The sequence below is a fragment of the Carassius gibelio genome, chromosome A2, assembly GCF_023724105.1.
Source record: "Carassius gibelio isolate Cgi1373 ecotype wild population from Czech Republic chromosome A2, carGib1.2-hapl.c, whole genome shotgun sequence".
NCBI lineage: Eukaryota > Metazoa > Chordata > Actinopteri > Cypriniformes > Cyprinidae > Carassius > Carassius gibelio.
In genome coordinates, this window is record NC_068372.1 from 28,602,287 (window position 1) to 28,622,658 (window position 20,372).

A 20,372-nucleotide genomic window follows, 5' to 3' on the forward strand; every position below is an offset into this window, starting at 1 on the left:
TAGCTGATTTCTATTTGAATATATTTTAAAATGTAATTTATTGCTGTGATTCACAGCTGTATTTTCAGCATCATTACTCCAGTCTTCAGTGTCACATGATTCTTCAGAAATAATTTTTATATGCTGATTTGCTGCTCAAGAAACATTTCTGACAATTATCAATGTTGAAAACAGTTATGCTGCTTCACATTTTCATGGGAATCATGATACATGCTCTTTTGTGATTCTTTGATGAATAGAAAGTTCAATGAACAACATTTATTTGAAATACAAATATTTTGTTAAATTCATTTACTGTCATGTTTAATTAGTATAATGCATTCCAAACGTTTGAATGGCAATGTACCTGCACATGCAACTGTTTTCTATCATAATAAGAAGTCATTCTTGAGCAGAAAATCAGCAAATTTGAGTGATTTCTGAAGCATCATTCATACATGAAGACTGGAGTAATTATAAATTATAATACACTTTCAAATTGTAATCATATTTCATTTTTAATGTATTTTTGATCAAATTAATGAAGCCTTATTGAGCATAAAATACTTTAAAAACATTATTATTTTTTTACTCAGTGAATGATGAGAATCAGTGTTGTTTGCTACCAAATACCAAACAAAAGAAACCTTATTTACAGATTACAGCATGTAAAGTTAGTAAGTTACAGCATGCACATATTGTTTCTGTTTGCTGTGTGTGCAGTTGGACAATTGACTTTCCAAAAGGACCAATGTGTAATTCTAAATGACATTTATTTTATTATTACAAATTGGAAACCACTCAGCTATGCAATATCAATTTAACAAATGATTCATTTTGGTATTCATCAAACAACAAATGACTCATTTTAATGTATTTACTTGAGGATGATTGTATGTTGTTGTTTTTTTACGTCATCTTAAATTCTTCCCCATTAATTCTTCATCAGAACTGAACTCACGAGAGACTTGGAATATTGCTGCTATGTTTGGTTTAAGCGATCAAGCAAGTGAGTAATTGGCAATTATGTGATATGTGTACAGGCACTGTAGCATACATTAGAAATGATAATTTAAACATGAAAATTAATGTTGCATCACATGCATCAAAGCAAGAATTGCATGATTCCTCTGTAACTTATTTTACCCGTTGTCTCCTGAACGGGTTTTGTTGATGTCATTTAGCAGGAAGTTACTCATTTTAGGGTCTTGCATTATGAAGCCTGTTCAACTGGCTAATCAGATGAGTGTATGTTTAGTTTGCACCAACTCTGAGTTTTAGTTATAATGAAGGTAGCTGTGCTTTAATCAGTGTTCATCACCTTAGTAACTTACGCTGTGCAGGTTATGTTCTGGTTTAGAGATCTCAAACTGAAATATGACCAATCAGCTTCGAGCAAAGTGACACATCTCTGACACATTTAAGTCACTCCCCCAGTTTATCTTGCTCCAAATTAAAGGAAACTGCATAGTAATACATTTTTTAAAGATAAAAATCATCTGACTTTTAGAGATGATTATTAATTATAATTATTTATATAATTTATATAATTATATAATTATTATAATCCATTAAACAAGCCAGTTTAGTATAATGATAATTATTAAGATTATTTTACATGAATATTAATAAACAAAGATATTCAATATAAATGTGTTTTAGAATACGTAGCTTTAAACATGACTACATATGAGTTTAGATTTGTAAGTGTTTTTATATCAAATAGTCTTTGTTTATACCTATAAATATTATCAACTATACTAACTTTCTATATAAATTTGCAATCTGTGGATCGGTTTTGCACAGTGCAATGTTACAAGTTACTAAGTTGAAAGTACTGTTGTATTTGATGAGCAATAATTGTGTTGTTTCTCCTGCCTGTTCCTAAAACCACATTACAAATGTTAATGTAATTATGTTTGTGCAACACCCCAGAGGGAGGTAAAACATTCATTTGCATGTAAATGAATGAGAATCCACAGCCTACTGTATGTATTCCAATAACCTGTTCTAATGGGACTTTAGGGAAGTTGATATCTGAAATGCTTGCTTCTTCTGAGCCATTGTGATTATTTAAACTCCAAGTTTTTGGCAACGTTATTTTACTTCAGGTAGGTTGCATAACTCATTTGATTCAGAGTCAGTCTAGCACATACTTTTACTGTTTTTATCACTCCACAAGGAAACAAAGTGTGTTACTGTATGAATGACTGCAGTCAACTTGCACTTTTAAAAGTATGGTTCACCCAAAAATAAAAAATGTACTTTTATTTAAACATCACAATAATCCACAAGTAATCTACATCACTCTAGTGATTAATGTCTTGAGAAGTGAAAAGCTGTGTGTTTGTAAAAAACAAAAACAAATCCAAGACATTTTAATGCTAAACTGCTGTCCATAATAACACTTTCTTCTTTTTTAATTGTTTTGATCAGCTGATGACAATTATTATGCAAATGTTTGGTTTAAGTTACACCATAAGGTATGATTTGAATCAGCTTTTTCTGATATATTGTTCAGGCTTTGCTGTTGTTGTATGCTTTGCATGTCGTTTTGTAACTCTTATATAAATAAAAGAATGTGCCAGTGTTGTGTGTTCATGGATAATAACAGTGTGAGAAATATTCCCTCATCACTGTATTATGTGTGGTGTTTGAATCTCCACAAGGGTGCTTTGAGGTTGCTTTGACTGAGTGGGATTTGCAACTCCATGATGAATGTGTTTCATCTGATGCAGTAGAAAACAAACATAGTCTCTCTCTGTCTGAGCAATTTAAACATGGCTCTAAACCCCATCTGATCTGTTACAAATCTCCTGCAAAACGTGTTATAATATTCTAAACATTACCTGCCCGTAGGAGGATTAGGTTTCATTTGAACATTTTCAATACATTCTAATTTAATTCAATTAAGACTCCTTTTTTCTTTCTATTAGTCAAATATCTTAAACCATTGCATTTTCAAACAGAAAGACTCATTTTATAAGACCCCAAATTATAATCACTAATGTTTAAGAAGTTGCACTGAAAAACTTAATTGCATCAAATGTTTCAGTATAGGCCTACTCTTTTTAATAATCGTACAGTGTGTAATGAGCATTTAGTGTATCTGTGAATGGCTTTGTGAATCATTTGAAGGAAAAGTTTGAAATTACAGTGTAAAAAAGAGCAGTTTTGTTATAGTTTGAGCATTTTACAAATGCATCTCAGTTTTGTTTCAGCTGTTTATGAAATAGCCTAAATAGATACGCACAATTTTTTATTGTAGCCTATTTGATGCATAACTATTTAAATATTTTTTTTATTGTTTATATAAAATGTTATATAGAAAAATAAAAGATATTTATTAAAGCAAGAAGTCCCAAGAAGTCGTGGTTTACAGTGAGTTTATAACAGCTGAGTGGTGTTGTTAGGCTCGACGTGAAGCGGAGTGACTAAACCCCCTTAGCTGTTATTAATTCACTGTTAACCACAGCTGCGCGGGGCTTAGTGCTTTTATAAAACGGTTATTCCATATAAGTAGCTTGGTTTCACAAAATAAAACAGAGCAAATTAAGTGTAACTTTATTCATAAAAAACACTGGTCTTCCACCAAACAATATGTGGTTCCTCAGAATCAGTTGTGGTTGCAACGAAGTGGTTGCAACATATTCGAACGTGGCTCAACCAATCAGAATCAAGGACCGGAACTATCCGTTTTATAATTAATATTAGCAATGTAACGTATTATTATTATTGTTATTCAGACATAATCAAATTCACTGCAATCGCACTATACTATTTGATGCATGAGAAACATAAAAATAAATATTTATTGACACAAAATAACATCAAACTGACACTGACTCTATCAGTTCTACAGAATATGATGAAATGTAACTAGCTACACCGTGTAGTGAACCACGCGCTTTTCGCATCACCGCGCATGTCCGTGTTTGGATGAGACCGTAACAGCGAGACAGATCAGATCATCTGTCGACACTATGTCAGACTCATCAGCATCTCCGGACACTTAAAGGCTGTAAATATTCGACAGAATCCAACTCTCTGCTTCTTCAACTTGATCCAGCACAGGTACCTCACGAGTTCATGTCTACTTCACGCTTCTGATCCGTCCTTCCATTTGATTTGCATCATTTGCGTTTTCATTCATGCCAGATGTGGGTTTAGAATGTGCTTTGACTTAGTGAATAGAAAAAGTAGAAACGAGCTTATTTTTATGACGTATCTGTCCAAAAAGTGTTTGAAAGTGATGGGCATGGGTGCGCTTTATGTGTATACTACTGTCTTTATTTAAATATAAGTATATTATTTATCTGTCTATTTTAAATCATATACCCTACTTATATGTATTTATATATTAATGCATATAAATAGCAAACTTTTGTAAGTCGCTTTGGATAAAAGCGTCTGCTAAATGACTAAATGTAAATCCTATGAAACATTTTTAATTGAGATGTTTTTAGATTCTAAAAATACAGGTTTCAGCCGGCGATATTTGGAGACAATGTGTTTGCGTAGGAGGCTGTTTTAATGGGGAACATTGCTCAAGAGTTTGGCTTTGAATCAGCGGTGAATTGAATATTTCAATTGAAATGTCTTTGATTTGTATTTATTTTTTTCAGCTGCAGACAGTCTTCAAGTCAGAAATGAGCCAAATGAAGCTGCCCCAAGCTGGACTTGTCCTCTGGATGTGTGTAATGAACAGGGTCCTGGACACAGGTAAGCGTCCCGGGCTGGTAATGCACAGGTTGGAGGGACAGCCCCTGTAGGAAGTGAATGAATAAGCTCTCGAATATTATTATTTTATTTATTTTTATACAAAGTTTATTGACCAGAAAGCACCATAAAGGAGTTCATATACAACAGGTTGACAGTTGATTTGTCACACAATGATCGCTCGATTATTTACTATGCCTGTATTGGTCAATCTACTTTATAGTCATTAATCTAAGCAGGTATGAAAACAAGTCTCTGTTCGAAACAAAGAGAAAATTCGGACATTTTACGCCATTTAGAAAACCGAAAAAGAGGAAGTATGGTCAGCTGAATAATATACGAGGCATATGCTACTATGTGTTACATTAGCTATAAGTTTTGTGCGAGGAACAGATCTAAACTGATTTATTCACTGAAATCCTTCCTCTCCACCAAACAGAGGTCAGTAACATTCTTACACAAACTTAACTGATATTAAACCTGACGCAATATCTAACAGAAAAAGATTTAATTAGAAAAGATTCTTCAAAATGTGTGAAAACCGTAGCTCAGGTTTCCCCCATATGATACTGTAAGAAATGTGTTTCACTGAGTCATCTCTGTTACCCAAAACAACAACACAATGTTGTGCACAGTTGTGAAACAGCTGTAAAAAATTAAACACCATACATACTTCCCTCAATTCATGTTGTAGACATATGCGTCCTGTCAATAGTTTCTGTACAATACCCAGCACTGGACTATGTCTTGCCCTTTTTCTGAAATCTGATCTGTATGTTTGTTTACGTTATAGTTCAGTTCACACACAGCCTTCTGCTAATCAGTGTTGAATTGGGCTGTATAGGACAGAATGGGGTTGGTTGTCACACCGAGGGCTAAATCTGAAAGATACATTACTCAAATGCTTAATAATATAATAGATTTTAACTAAACGATTTTGAACCATGTTCCCATGTCAAGTGCATTTCAAAAATGTCAGGCTGGCCACATGTAAGTTGTTATGGTATGCAGTTTTAATTAGCAGTGAAACGTGTTTGTGTTCAGAAAAACTAAATTCTTTGTACATGACTGTCTCCACAGCAGCAGCAGCATTGTTAATCACTCAATGTGTGATCATGCAATACACCAGCATCACCTGCTCCTGGAAAACAGCTGACCACCACCTGAACATCAGCAGCTACACACTTCAGATTAACAAGTGAGCCACATTTCACACTAACAAAATCATCCAAATCATCATGTATTTGCATGGGTTTTGGACAAGTATCACATCAATACTGTGGTATCTGTTTATATAAATCATACACTATATTGTAATACATTTTAAATAATAATAATATATTTATGGGAATTCACTTTGCACATTACTTTTGCTGACGATTGATTCAGTAGGTGTCTTGTGTGACTATTGTCAACCAACATGCAAATTTGTACCGATCAATGAAACTGATAATTGATAAGCATTAATGTTAAGGAATTGATAAGCAGGAAACATTTTAAAGTACCATTAACTTGAGTCACATTCAATGGGAAATCACTTCACCTTTAATTTGGATTTTCATTTATAATTCATTTACATATACATCAATTAACACCCTTTTGTTATTTTTAGGGGATTTACAAACTGATCTTTTTATTAGTTTAAGTCTAGTAACCAACCAACTTGTTATCTTGATTTGAAAGTAGTTAGCAATCTGCCAGCATGGTTTTGAGTGGTTTGAGTGCCAGTTTTCATATTGACTCATTGCAATGGTTTTTGAAGCAGCTTTATTTGCTATATAGTCCTTTGCAGATTAAACAAGTTCTTGATGTTGCACTATAGGTTCTTCAGATCAGTGTTTTGCTTTCTGGGTTATTTTTATTTGCAAGCATGTAAGTGTGAATATTCCTGTCTTATTCTGTCCAGAGCCTCTTGTGAGACTAAACACAGCTTCATCTCGGTTGGTGTCTGTAATACCAGAGGCTCTAACTGCTCCGTTCATCCCATCGATTCAGCATTTCACTGTTTCTGCGTAGATGTGCTGGCGTCCACACCCAATGGATCCATACACTCACAACCATACTTCTTCAAGGGGGTCAATGCAGGTACTACACATCAAGAAACAACATTAATGTGCATCCAACAAATTCTTTGCAGACTGTAGAAGCTGTGTTCGCAATAGCATACAATCATACTACTACAATGCAAAAAACGACTATAAAGAGAATAAAAGTTTGCATGAAAACTTTGTTTATTGCTTCGATATTGGTGACACACACCATACAGAATGTTCTGTAAATTTCCATCTATTGTGATGTTTACAGTCATTTTTCATCGTACTTTGTGCTTGTCTTCTCATGATGTTTTCTCTCTACTGCAGTGAAACTTTCTCCTCCAGAGATAAAAGATCTCAAGCCAGCAGAGAGAAGGCCTGGGTGCTTGCAGGTGGACTGGAGAATGGCTGAGATCTTTCCCAAGAATGAGAAAGTCTACATACTGCTCCAAATGGAGTACACGACACACAACCAGGTTTGTACATATATGACTAAAATATTACAGCTATAAGAGAGATAGTTCACCTGAAATTCGCCTAAAATTACAATTCTCTCCTCATTTACTCACCCTCATGTCTTCAAACTTAAACTTATAATTATTACTTATATATTGGTCTTTTTCTCTCACAAAGCTGTTGTTTGACCTCAGAGTCATTTTTGTAGTGTTTTTGCTCTACAAGCTTCTTCAAAACATCTCACACAGAATTTCTTCCACAGAAAAAAGAAAGTAAACAATGACAGAATTTTCATTTTGAATAAGAAATGCACTTAACTGTACTGAATGTGCACTTGTTATGTACCTGTACCACAAGTCTTAAAAGCATTAAAAAGTTAACTACTTTTAGTTAAAATAATATTAAAGAAATAAAAGACTACTTAAGTGCACTTAAAAAGAGTTTGCTTTCACGACTGTATTTCTTTACCCACTTAAGTACACTTTTAAAAAGTATTAAATTAATACTTTTACTTCCAACTGCCCTTTAAATTATTGTTTTAATAATCATTTATAATGCTTTAAAGGCACACTCATTAGGATGAGTTGACTAACATACTAAATCACTCACAAAATTGATTATTATTTTTTACTGAATTTACATTTGAAGTTACATTTGAAGAATTTACATTCAAACTGTACTAAACTTCATTACAAATGTTTGATTAAAAATATTGGCTTATTTAATTAGATGACATTCATGTTTCATTACATTTGTCAGTACATTTTAATATATTGGAAGTAATTATGAAATGTGAAGATGCAAGGACAAAACAACACTCTTAAGATCAAATAATTGCATTTAATAACAGTTTTAAAATAACTGTAAATAGCATGGAATTAACTGTCCGAAAACATTACATTCAGTAAATTCTTTTAAAATATAAAGATTTCAGTTTTTTTTAAATATGCTAAAGTGAACTTCTTTTTCACAAGGTTTAACAAAACTGAGATATAGCTGGACCATATATAAGATTAGACTATTAATAAAACTCTCTCCTGTAGACCCGATCCCAGACTATACAAGCGTTTTCCAAGGAGACATTGGAGTTGTGTGACCTTCACCCAGGATCCAAGTATACAGTGAGACTGAGGGCTCAGGACAGTCGAGCACACGCTCACTGGAGCTCGTGGACCTCTATAGACACAACCACAGCGGAGAAAGGTGAGACTCTTTACTAACTCTTAAAATGAGTATTCATTTTCACATGCTACCGAACAGACAATTAGTAAAAACAGTACTAACTTTCAGGGAAAAAAAGTACCCTCATGCATACTTAGAAAAAAGAGTAGCTACTTTTTACGGAAATAATACAGTTAAGCGTTTTCGCACACTAACTGTAATTGCATGTTATTTACAATTAAATAAAAATATATTATGTTTTAAATTTATATTAAATGCGATTAGTTGAACTTCAGAGTGTTGTTTTTTTGTTGACACTTTTAAGTACAAAGTTAAGTGTACTGCTGAATATACTGACAAGCATTTATGATATACTAAAATATACTTTAATATAATTTCTGTTGAAGTCGTGTTTAAATCTGTTTTTAATCGTACATTTCAAATGATGATTTTGCAGTACATAAAAGATATAATAACTATAACTTGATATTATAACATAAAATATTGCATTAGACTGCAGTTGGGCCTAATGGTCTATTCAATCATATATCAATTTTGTGAAAAATAAGTTTACATTAGCATATGCTTAAAAGAGTGCTAATGTGGTAATAATATACTTTTAAAGAAAATACTTAAGTTTGTATTAATGTAAGGTTTAATTTTACTTACACATTGCTAATGAAGGATTTGCAATTTAGTATATTGAAAACATATTAACTTAAACATCAAATAACTCACTAAAGTTAGTAATCATCAAGTGCTTTACCTGTGCTTTATGATGTTAGTCAACACATCAAAACAAGTGTACTTCAAAGCAAGACAAAAGATTATTAAAACGTAAACATTTTAAGTGTACTTTAAAGTAAATTCTTTAATTTTACCCCTTAAGTAAAAAGTAGCAGTTAAGAAACAGTCATGAAAGTGTACTCTTTAAATACCTTTTATTTTATTTATATGATATTTTCTGCAAGTACAGTTTTTAAAAAAAAAAAAACATATACTTTTAAGATTTGAAGTACACTACAAGTGAGATGTCTGATTGAGTGATTTGAGTTTGTTAGTGTTGTTGAATGTGGCTGTATGGATGAAGATGAGTTTGGATTGATCGTTCCTCAGCTCCGTCTGCGGCTCCTCGGCTCTGGAGACTCATCCAACCTGCAGAAGAAGCTGGAAAGAGACGCCTCACCCTGCTCTGGAAGGTTTGCTAATGCTCTATAGAAAACTGTTTCTAAATATGCACAATGAGGATGTGATTCAAAGGATGGTAGTGCGACTCGAGCCAACAGAAAAACATATTTTTCTGCCAAGAGCATTGTTGTAGTTCTCCGTTATGTTGGTTCAGCTTTAAATAATAATGGCTCAGCTAAAATCATGAGTTGAGAATTAAACACAGACAGACATGAGTCTGAGTTGAGTTGTCTGAGATCTCTGACTCTTGACCGCAGACTTTGTTATCTTGTCAAGTCTAAACAAAATCTCTTCTGAAATTCTTGATGAAACACATGTGAGATTATCAGGGACTTCTTCGCAGGTGAATTGATGTCATTGAAATGTGATCTCATTTGTATTTTTTCTTTCCTTTTTGATGACACAGTCACAATGTAGTTACTGGAAAAATATATATTAAAACTAAACAAGAACATAACTGTTAATATTTAATAAATGTTTACTATAAGTTTCTACCTGCCACATATGAACAAAAACAAAGCAACAACATGAACATAGACGTGTAAATAGATTCATTTTGCTTCCTGTTTTAATAACATTCTTTGAGATTTTCCTCTGAGCTTAAATCTGACAAACAGCATGACCACATCCTTTCTCTGCACTCACTCAACACTTACCACCTACCTCAGTTCAGCACCTGATTTACTGATTAAACCATCTGCATATCTGACTAATTTTTAAGTTTTAAAGTTGACCCAGAAATAAAATTAAAGTTCTGTCATCATTTACCCTCATGTCATTCACATCCCACCTGTATGATGTCATTCACATCCCACCTGTATGACTTTCTTTCTTCTGTGGAACATAAAGAATGACAGGAAACAATAAAGTTCTGATGAATGACAATTCTGGGAATTAGTGCTCTGCATTTAGCCCATCCACAAGCGCGCACATGCATGCACATGTGCACACGCACGCACACACACACACACACACACACACACACACACACACACACCCAGAGCAGAGGTGTTCACTTCTTGCTCAAGGGTCTCACCCCAGTCATGGCAGGTGGAGAGAGCACTGCTTATTCACTCCCTCCACCTACAATTCTTGCCAGACCTGAGACTTGATCCCACAACCTTTGGGTTACAAGTCTGACTCTCTAAGCATTAGACCATGACTGCCCCTGCAGTTTAAGTCAAAGGGATCAAAAGTTGTTTGGACCCTGATGTTCCTCAAAATATTTTTTTTTTTTTGGGGGAGGATCCACAAAAAGAAAGAAAGTTATACGGGTTTGGAATAACTCAAGGGTGAGAAGATTAAAACAGAACTAGCCCTTTAAGCAGTTTCATTAAATATCACCCCTCTGCTGGAAAATTTATTTTGAGATTGGATATTTTAAATGTACATAAAGGACAAACTTTATTAATTTATTCATTTAATTATGCACCCATATATATTTAAAGATTGTATATTTTTTGTAAATTGATGTAATTTTTTAAATATATTTTGGCATTTGGAGGTGTAAATAAATATACTTCCTTAAGTCATGCTGTTTAGATACACACTCACCTAAAAGATTATTAGGAACACCATACTAATACTGTGTTTGACCCCCTTTCACCTTCAGAACTGCCTTAATTCTACGTGGCATTGATTCAACAAGGTGCTGAAAACATTCTTTAGAAATGTTGGCCCATATTGATAGGATCGCATCTTGCAGTTGATGGAGATTTGTGGGATGCACAAAAGTGTCCCCCACACCATTACACCACCAGCAGCAGCCTGCACAGTGGTAACAAGGCATGATGGATCCATGTTCTCATTCGGTTTACGCCAAATTCTGACTCTACTATCTGAATGTCTCAACAGAAATCGAGACTCATCAGACCAGGCAACATTTTTCCAGTCTTCAACTGTCTAGCATCAACAAGGCATTTTCGCCCACAGGACTGCCGCATACTGGATGTTTTTCCCTTTTCACACCATTCTTTGTAAACCCTAGAAATGGTTGTGCGTGAAAATCCCAGTAACTGAGCAGATTGTGAAATACTCAGACTGGCCCGTCTGGCACCAACAACCATGCCACGCTCAAAATTGCTTAAATCACCTTTCTTTCCCATTCTGATGTTCAGTTTGGAGTTCAGGAGATTGTCTTGACCAGGACTACACCCCTAAAGGCATTGAAGCAACTGCCATGATTGGTTGATTAGATAATTGCCTTAATGAGAAATTGAACAAGTGTTCCTAATAATCCTTTAGGTGAGTGTATTTAGTATATATTTGAAAAATATTTTGGCCTGAAGAAATATATTTTATGCTGTGGTGTGGTATCTTCCTTTCACAGCTGATACTATATCATGTTTTTGAGTGCAGCTGAACAATCAGCATCAAGGGCCTGAATTTGTGGTTTTACTGTGTGTTAGATTTATTCTGTACGCACAATCACACACACTTGAGATGATCATAAACCGAAATTAATTCCTTTGGCTGGTTCGTCTCCTCACTCATTTATTGAGTTTGATGGAATAATAATTATTCACCTGCGGCTTCAGCTGAACTTAATAGGTTTTAATAAGCCATTTTGTCTCCATACTGTCACTGCTTGCAATATCCTTTGAAAACATAATCAACCTGTAATGATTCCTGGCCTACAGCTGCTGGAACATCTGGAACAGGAAATGAACACAGAACCCACAACTAACTGTGTGCCAGTTAAATTCATCTATATTCATTGCTTTGCATGTTCATGCATATTCAGAGATGTTAAATAAATAAAATACAAAAACACACAACCATATTACTAGAAACACTTAATGGAAAATGGAAAATATGAATTCAAAATATTAATAAAAGATAAAATATGATATAAAAACTAAAGTAACACTGATTCTTAGATATTTCCATTGCTTTATACTCACTGAAAAGTAAACTTTTATTTACGGTCATGTTTAAATAAGTCTTTATAAAGCTGATTTACTGTGTGGTTCACCTAATTGTAAGGGTTGTCATCGTAAACATTTTTTATTAAATATGTTTAATGCGATTAATTATAAAAAAATATATATATATTGCAAATGTATTTTCCATTCTGTTTTACAAATACTGATTGGAAATTATTAGTCACTGTTATTTAATTCAAATGATTTAATTTAGTTTTTTACAGTACATATTAAAAACTGTGTGTGATTTTTTTTCCCATAATTTCTTTTTGTTTTTTTGTTTTTTTGTACTTGAAACACTCAGTAAGATTTGATTATAATATATTTTCAACAAATGTAATGCAAAATAATTTGATTACTATTTTTTGCGAGTAGAAAAATATGATATACAACTGTGTGTGGTTCAAGGTTTGCCTGGTTAACCATCTGACTGCAGTTAGGTTCTTTCTCCTTTAACCTGTTTTAAAACATGACTAATTATTCATAACATCTAATATCTCTTGTCTGTTTCAGCCTGTGTCCTGGCCTGAGGTCAATGGTGTTGTGCTCAGTTACTCGGCGTCCTGTCGCAGTGATCTGGGTTCATCACAGTGGACCTGTGGCACTGTAAACGCATCCAGACACTCCTGCGTCCTCACTGTCTCTGACGATCTCTGTCACTGCAGCCTGACGGCGACAAACTCTGCCGGGACGTCACCTCCAGCTCACATCTCCATACCTGCACATACACAAGCAGGTAAATCACGGATGGCATGCTTCAATGTGTTTAGGATTTTCAGTGGAATTCAAATTCAGCTTATAACAACTGATGACATGGTTTCTAGCTGGTCCAGGCTGGTCTTGATGCAACTTGCTCCATTAATACATTTTACTGTATATAATATAATATAATATAATATAATATAATATAATATAATATAATATAATATAATATAATTGTCAGACTCTGTTCTGTGTTTTGGTTGTGTTTTGTTCCCCATGTGCTCTGTGACCCAGTTTTTGTCCTCATGCTGATTATTGATCCCAGTTGTGTCTCGTCTTCCCATTCTCCAGTTCAGTGTATAAATGGTGTTCCCTGTCTTTAGTCCAGTGTCCGGTATTGTTGACGTCAACTCCTTGTGCTACGTGTGATTCCCCACGATGAATAAATTCCTTGGTTGTGTACTCCTGGTCTCCTCGTCCATCGCTCCATGTTCCTGCACCATAGCAAACCATGACAATAATGCAATATAATATAATATAATTATAGTTATCTTTGTTTACTTCTTTTTCTCTCTATTATTCTGCAAAAAAAAAAAAAAATCATCAGGCAGGTCAAGTCATGTTTTCAAGCAGAATGTAAGACTAACATCCTGCATAAAATACAAAGCAAATTCCTTTTGGTTGTTGATGCTTCATGGGAATTCTACACAAAGGTTCATAAAAACAACAGAATTATCGGAAACCATGTGGTCATTTATCCCAAACTCTCCTGTTTCCTGTCCTAGAAGAACCCCCACCCCCTCGGATTATCAGCGTAACCCCATTGGACGACACTCAGATAAAGGTGGAATGGAGAGCTGCACCGAACCAATCAGAGAGCGGCTTTGTGGTGCAATGGACTTCTGTGCCTTACATTGAACCAACTAGTCTGCACTGGGAACATATGAATGAAACTGCAAGAAGTTTTATTCTCACAGGTCTGAAAAAAATCCCTTTCTTTCCTACAGAAAAGTCTCTTATTGTGTGTGTGTGTGTTAGTCCATGTATGTGTGTGTTTCAGGTCTTCTGCCAGAAATCCCATATAATCTGTCGGTCGTGAGTCTGCATGGGCGACAGGCAGGAAGTGACATGTCAGTCATTGCTTTCACACGGGAAGGAGGTCAGATATTACACTGAAAAATATTCAGTGCATTTATTGGTACTGAAGGTGTGGTTGTAATGCAGTAGTATTCATCTGCTGTTTTGCCATAAGCCATGCTCAAAAAAATTTCACAAAAAAAATATATATATATTCAAAGAGAAACATTATCTTTAGGGGAGACTGGGGCTAGTTGTCACACATGTTACAGTAGATCTATATATACTGTACTCTAGCTACAGTACATAAATACTGTTTGACCTGTATGTCAAATGATTGCACAATTTCATTAAGCATAATCCTTCTACTTGAAGAGCTATATTTTTAAATAGACTTAAAAAATATACAAATAATTACCAACGATATATTGCTTTTTTAGATTTTAAAATTGATTTACATAACAAAGCAATCAAAAATATTTCACTTAGATTTCCTCTTTTTTTAAATACAATTTGTTTGTTTATTAAAAGTATTTTAAGATTAGTTATTAATTGTATTTAAAGACACAATATGTATGAATTTTGTATTTTTGTTATAAAATATCCAAATACCACTGGCACATTGTAATATATTTCATGCAGTTGTGATTAAATATGTCATGGAAGATAAGATATGTGTCTGTGTCTATAAAAATTATATTATATATTTTTAAATATGCTTTTATTTAGTATATCTGATGTCATATAAGGTATTAATCTCAAATCACTGTCAATAGACTGCAGGTTCTCATTGTGACAACTTACCCCATATAATGTGACAACGTGCCCCAGTCTCCATTATGCATAATCTTTTTTTTCCAGTATTATTTTTATTTTATTTTCTGATATTTTCTTACCCATTAAGATGCAAAGATACAAGAACAAGTTTTTAACTACACAAAGGCTGTCAATATAATAATGAATAACAAAAAACTAACAAACAAAATATGTCTAGCTGCTCATGGATTTGCATAATGTTTCAATGTACACATCAGTCCAGCTCATGGCATACATGTATTTAAATACACACACACACACACACACATACATACATGCATACATAACAACATTACCAAGTTTTCATAATTAAAGTTTGTCTGAAAATAAAGGCACATTAAAAACAACCATTTACTATCCCTTAAGTTGTTCCAAACCTGGTTGAATTTCTTGGGGTAACAAAAAAGTTAACGGTACTCATTTACTTCTATAGTATGGACAAAAATACCATGTAAGTCAATTGCAACCAACAGTAAACTCTTTGGTAATCCACATTGTTCAAAACATCCTCTTACGTGTTCAAATAAGAAATTCATGCAGGTTTGGAACAACTGCATTTTCATTTTTGGGTGAACTGTCCCTTTAAAGGTTTGTCACGTGGATGCAGTGATCGCTGTGTTCCTGTGTTTCAGCGCCCTCTGTCGGTCCAGATGTGACAGTGCTGAAGACGAGCAGCAGTGGTGTGCTTCTGAAATGGGACCCTGTTCCTTTAGAGAAACTTCATGGCTTCATCCACAGCTATACTGTAATCTACAGCATACATGGCAAAGAAAAAAGTAAGATGCGAAAAGCAATGTTGAAATCTTGGAAAGCAATTTTATCAAAAGGGTGGGATTAAATTAGGGCAGGTAAAGGATGAAAGAAGTAACATGTTTGAGTTTGATGCCTCATTTTGTGAAGGTGTGAAGGTAGAAGCTCATGTTGAACTGATACATCTCAGTGAACTGACCGAAGGAACCTATAACATCTGTGTAATGGCTCATACTGCAGTAGGGGCCGCCGCGGGACCCTGTCAGATGGTGGTTGTGGGTAAGAATGATGCCATTTGGATGAATTTATCAACATTCTTGCCATATAAACACAGTGTTATCTTTCAACCTGTCTGTGTGTGCCCACAGGGCTTGAGGATGTACAAGTGATTCCCATACTGATGTGTGCACTTCTGCTGTGCTTTCTGATTCTAATCATCCCAGTATGCCTGAGGATGAGGTAAGAGAATGTCAAATTATGATTCAGTTATTCATTTATTATAATGTGGTCCGTTTTCAGTGGATGTGGATTACCTCTACTCGGCCCTGTTTCAGTGTATGTTTAATATGACATCATGCACTAACATGCATTCTTCTAGTCACTGTTTATTGTTGTGTTTTAGGATTAAACAGTGTCTGTGCCCGACTGTACCAGACCCTTCAAAAAGCAGCCTGTCCATCTGGTCCAACACTAAACTGTATCAGGTAATATCAAATATAGTTATGTATTTATTTAGCTTAGTCTGTGAAATGCATTAAAACCCACGTGCTGTTAGGAGGAGGAACATATACCTCATTGCATCAATAATGCTGTGTTTGGTGACTGAATTGTTTCTCTTGCTGCCTGCAGGGGGAGTTGTTTTATCAGGAAAGATTGTTTTATACTATTTAGATTCCTTTTATTCCATGCTATTACATTATTTACAATTTTAAAAATATATGCTCAGTTGGCATCATTAACACTACTACAAACAGTTTTCCCCTTAATAAAGATTATGGACTTGGTTAAAAAGAGACAACTGTCAGAAAAGAGCATACATGACATGAAATAACCAGCACACGTGATGTATGGAAGAAAAAAAAAGAAGAATTAAAATCCTGGTTAAAATATCACTTGTATATATTATAAAATACAAATATATGTATAAATATGTAATTACAAATATTTTTGGCCAAATTGTCCAGCGCTGCAAACAATCCCAGCAACCCTGGTATTTCTTTTTTTATTCACAATCAATCACAGTTTTTAATCAATAATGATAATAATTAATTAATTATATTTCAGAGTAATGCGCTTTATGGATTGTCATTATATTATATTTTATTGAGATTACTGTGTGTGTGTGTGTGTGTGTGTGTGTGTACAGTATGTATGTATGTATGTATGTGTATATATATATATATATATATATATATATATATATATATATATATATAAAATATATGACCATGGAGCACAAAACCAGTCTTAAGTCACTGGGGTATATTTTAACAATAGGCAAAAAAACATTGTATGGGTCAAAATAACAGAATTTTTTCCTTAATGCTATAATACTGTTAATATATCTATATATATATATATATAAGTTACATTTTTCTATATGCATTGCTAATAATTCATTTTAACAACTTTAAAGATGATTTTCTCAGTATTTTTTTTGCACCCTCAGATTACAGATTTACAAAAAGTTGTATCTCTGCCAAATATTGTCCAATCCTAATAAACCATACTTCAATGGAAAGCTTATTTGTTTATTTATCCCCACCCACACACACACACACACACACACATATATATATATATATATATATATATATATATATATATATATATATATATATATAAATACTATTATATTTTTAAATTATTATTTTTTATTACAGTTATATTATAGTACACTTGAAAAATACAATGCTAAAATTAACATTTTAATTTATGCTCTCAGTTCAAATGGGAATCTCGTACAGTATTACAGAAAGTCAATCTATATATATATAAATATATATATAAACGACAGCAAGATCAGTGTAATTCAGTTTTCTCTTCAATGTTTAACAGCATAACCTACCGTCCACGTCCACTATGAGCTCCATCCTCCCTGTGGATTGGACTACAATCTATCAGGATTATGTTGAGAAAGACTACGTCCCTGTCCAGGTGTTCACCTCCCACACTCCACATGACAGCAATGAGCCTGAAGCCAAGACCTACGACAGCACTTCTGCTATAACATTCCTGGACCCCAAACTCTCACCAGCTCAAGCTTTCCACACACATCTCCTCAACCAGAGCTACACCAAACCAGACCACGTCATTCCTGCTGGATATAAAGAAGATCCCCAGCCTTCATCTGACCATCTCTTGTTTGATTCACTCTTCTCCTGCAAAAGTAATGAAGCTGATTTATGTGGCTACATCCACGTGTCCCAGACCTACACGCCGGTCATTAAGACCATAGACACGTACAGGACTCTTGATCTGAATGAGTGTCCGCATTTCCTACAGGTTTTACCGAAGGACACCAGCACAACTATGGTTCATTGCAGCATAAATAACGAGTCGTGCGACACTGGGGTGTCACAGTCCCACTCTCTCCAGCCCAACAAAACATGAGCCCTCTGTGTGCTTCCTGATTGACATATAGTTGAAACGGCATAAACTGTGTCCAATGTAGGCAGCTGCAGTTAATAATAACAATTGCACAGGATTTGCATTCAATTGCATCCAACAGGTAAAGGCACTGCCTGAGGACCGCTAGTCATTTCCACATGACACCTTTCTCACAAAACCACTCTGGTCTCGAGTCAAATGTGCATTAACCACTGATACCCATTTGCCAAATGCATGGAGAAAATGTGCCGTGTTGGAATATTTCTTTTCATTGCATGGAAACTTGGCCTATATTTGCTATTCCTGAGAAAAAACAGTGCAATTTTACTGGTGACGTAATACAGCTTTTCTCATTTTTTATAAGCAAATGGTGCTTGAAAAATACAAGTATTCACATTATGTTAGTTTCATATTGTGATATTTGGTTTAAATTTTTATTACATAATTAGTCAACTTAAACCCTCCCATTTCTGTCGACACGATAAAGGACAAACAGCTCCATACGTGACAACACGTTCCCTAGGTTAGTTTTTATATTGTGTATTTCTGATGTAGCTCTGCTGCTTGTGTTACACCTGTCATCTCCTGCTTTCTGCTCTGTCCAAGTTTCCTCTGTTGGCCTTTTTGGATATCAGACAAAACTAAATTCTAACTGGGTATGGATATCAGACGAAAACTTGATTTAAACTGGTTCTGGATATCAGACAAAACTAAATTCTAACTGGGTTTGGACATCAGACAAAACTACATCTTACTGGTTTTGGATATTGGACATAACTACAGATTCCAGAGAAAAACTGGAACCTTTCTTGAAATGTTAGATCCAGTCTTTTTACAAGATCCCATCAGAAGACATCTATTTTGCCTGATGAAATGTCCAAACTTGTGTTGTCAGCCTACGTATGAATGTAAGCTATTTTAGCCTGTGAGTCAGACAGAATGGTAACCTGGAAAGCTGTGAAAAACAACATAACCCATCTGATCTGAGCTATATAGACATTGTTTCATTTCCTAATGAAAAGATTTGAGCAATGCAATTCCAAAATAACGTCAGAGGTTTATTTTTGTGAACAGTATCTGAAGATAAACCAGATTCTGTGGAAAAGGAAAGGACAGTGAGAGGGACACTCGGCATCGGGAACATGGAAAGTTGGGAATGCTGTAGCTTTTTGGTCCAGAGTTCACCACCGCTGGACAATCTTTCATGCAAATGGAATTCCAGATAAAGTCCCTCTTTGTTTGGACAGAGACGGGCCAGAGGCAGTGTCACACATACATTCGGCTCCAGAGAGTTGATCTTTGGTGACGGGTGCAGAACAGCCGTGTGCTAGACCTAGTGCAGCAGTATTTATTGTGGATGAAATGTGCTAATGTTGACGATAGATGGACATTCACACTGACCTGCCAGAGCTCTGCAGACCGTTAACATGCTTCTTGCATTCCACCATTCCATCAGGAATGTGTAAGCCTGTGAATATGGCTCAAAAAAGGAATGGATTAATGCTTAGCACAATATTTGTCATTCCTGTAATGATATTGAGGAACTCAAGGATCTGAATGTATATATGCTGATAAAGCACATGTTTTTTGTCTAATAAAGTGAATAAAAAAAAATCACCTTGTGTTATTGTTATCTCAAGTCAAGAAGGTTAATATTTGAAAGTATATATATATATATAGAAGTCATCCCTGTATTGAGCGCTTTGAAATGCCAGCATGTGTTGGACTTTGGTTACTTTTACTGATATTTCTGGGGTGGGGCGATTGATCATAGGTGAATTTGTCTTTGCACTTTGCCTGCTCTGCTCTGCAGTGGAGATCTTTTATACATGGAGAAATGAATGTAAAAGACTTTTGTGTACACATTTGTTAACTTTGGGTATTTCTATATTTAACTTCCCTAATGTCAATAGAACAATAGCACAACCTGACAAAACATCATTGGGAAGAAGGAAGA

The 20,372-nt window shown here is 34.6% G+C and overlaps 1 protein-coding gene across 2 annotated transcripts; it reads left to right on the top strand.

Moving 5' to 3' along the window:
- The first annotated feature begins 3,912 nt into the window (after window positions 1–3,912).
- Window positions 3,913–20,020, top strand: LOC127937505 (interleukin-6 receptor subunit beta). 2 transcript variants are annotated; one of them, XM_052534284.1, is made up of 15 exons: window positions 3,913–4,053; window positions 4,605–4,701; window positions 5,779–5,896; window positions 6,605–6,783; window positions 7,059–7,207; window positions 8,231–8,390; window positions 9,465–9,547; window positions 12,974–13,196; window positions 13,948–14,139; window positions 14,223–14,321; window positions 15,688–15,831; window positions 15,956–16,084; window positions 16,174–16,264; window positions 16,428–16,509; window positions 17,864–20,020. In XM_052534284.1, the coding sequence occupies exons 2-15, from the start codon at window positions 4,629–4,631 to the stop codon at window positions 18,416–18,418; spliced, it is 2,277 nt and encodes a 758-aa protein (XP_052390244.1). In that variant the 5' UTR covers window positions 3,913–4,053; window positions 4,605–4,628; the 3' UTR covers window positions 18,419–20,020. The 2 variants fall into 2 exon arrangements, with proteins under 2 accessions (XP_052390244.1, XP_052390245.1); XM_052534285.1 differs by having other exon boundaries at window positions 13,951–14,139.
- The last annotated feature ends 352 nt before the right edge of the window (window positions 20,021–20,372 follow it).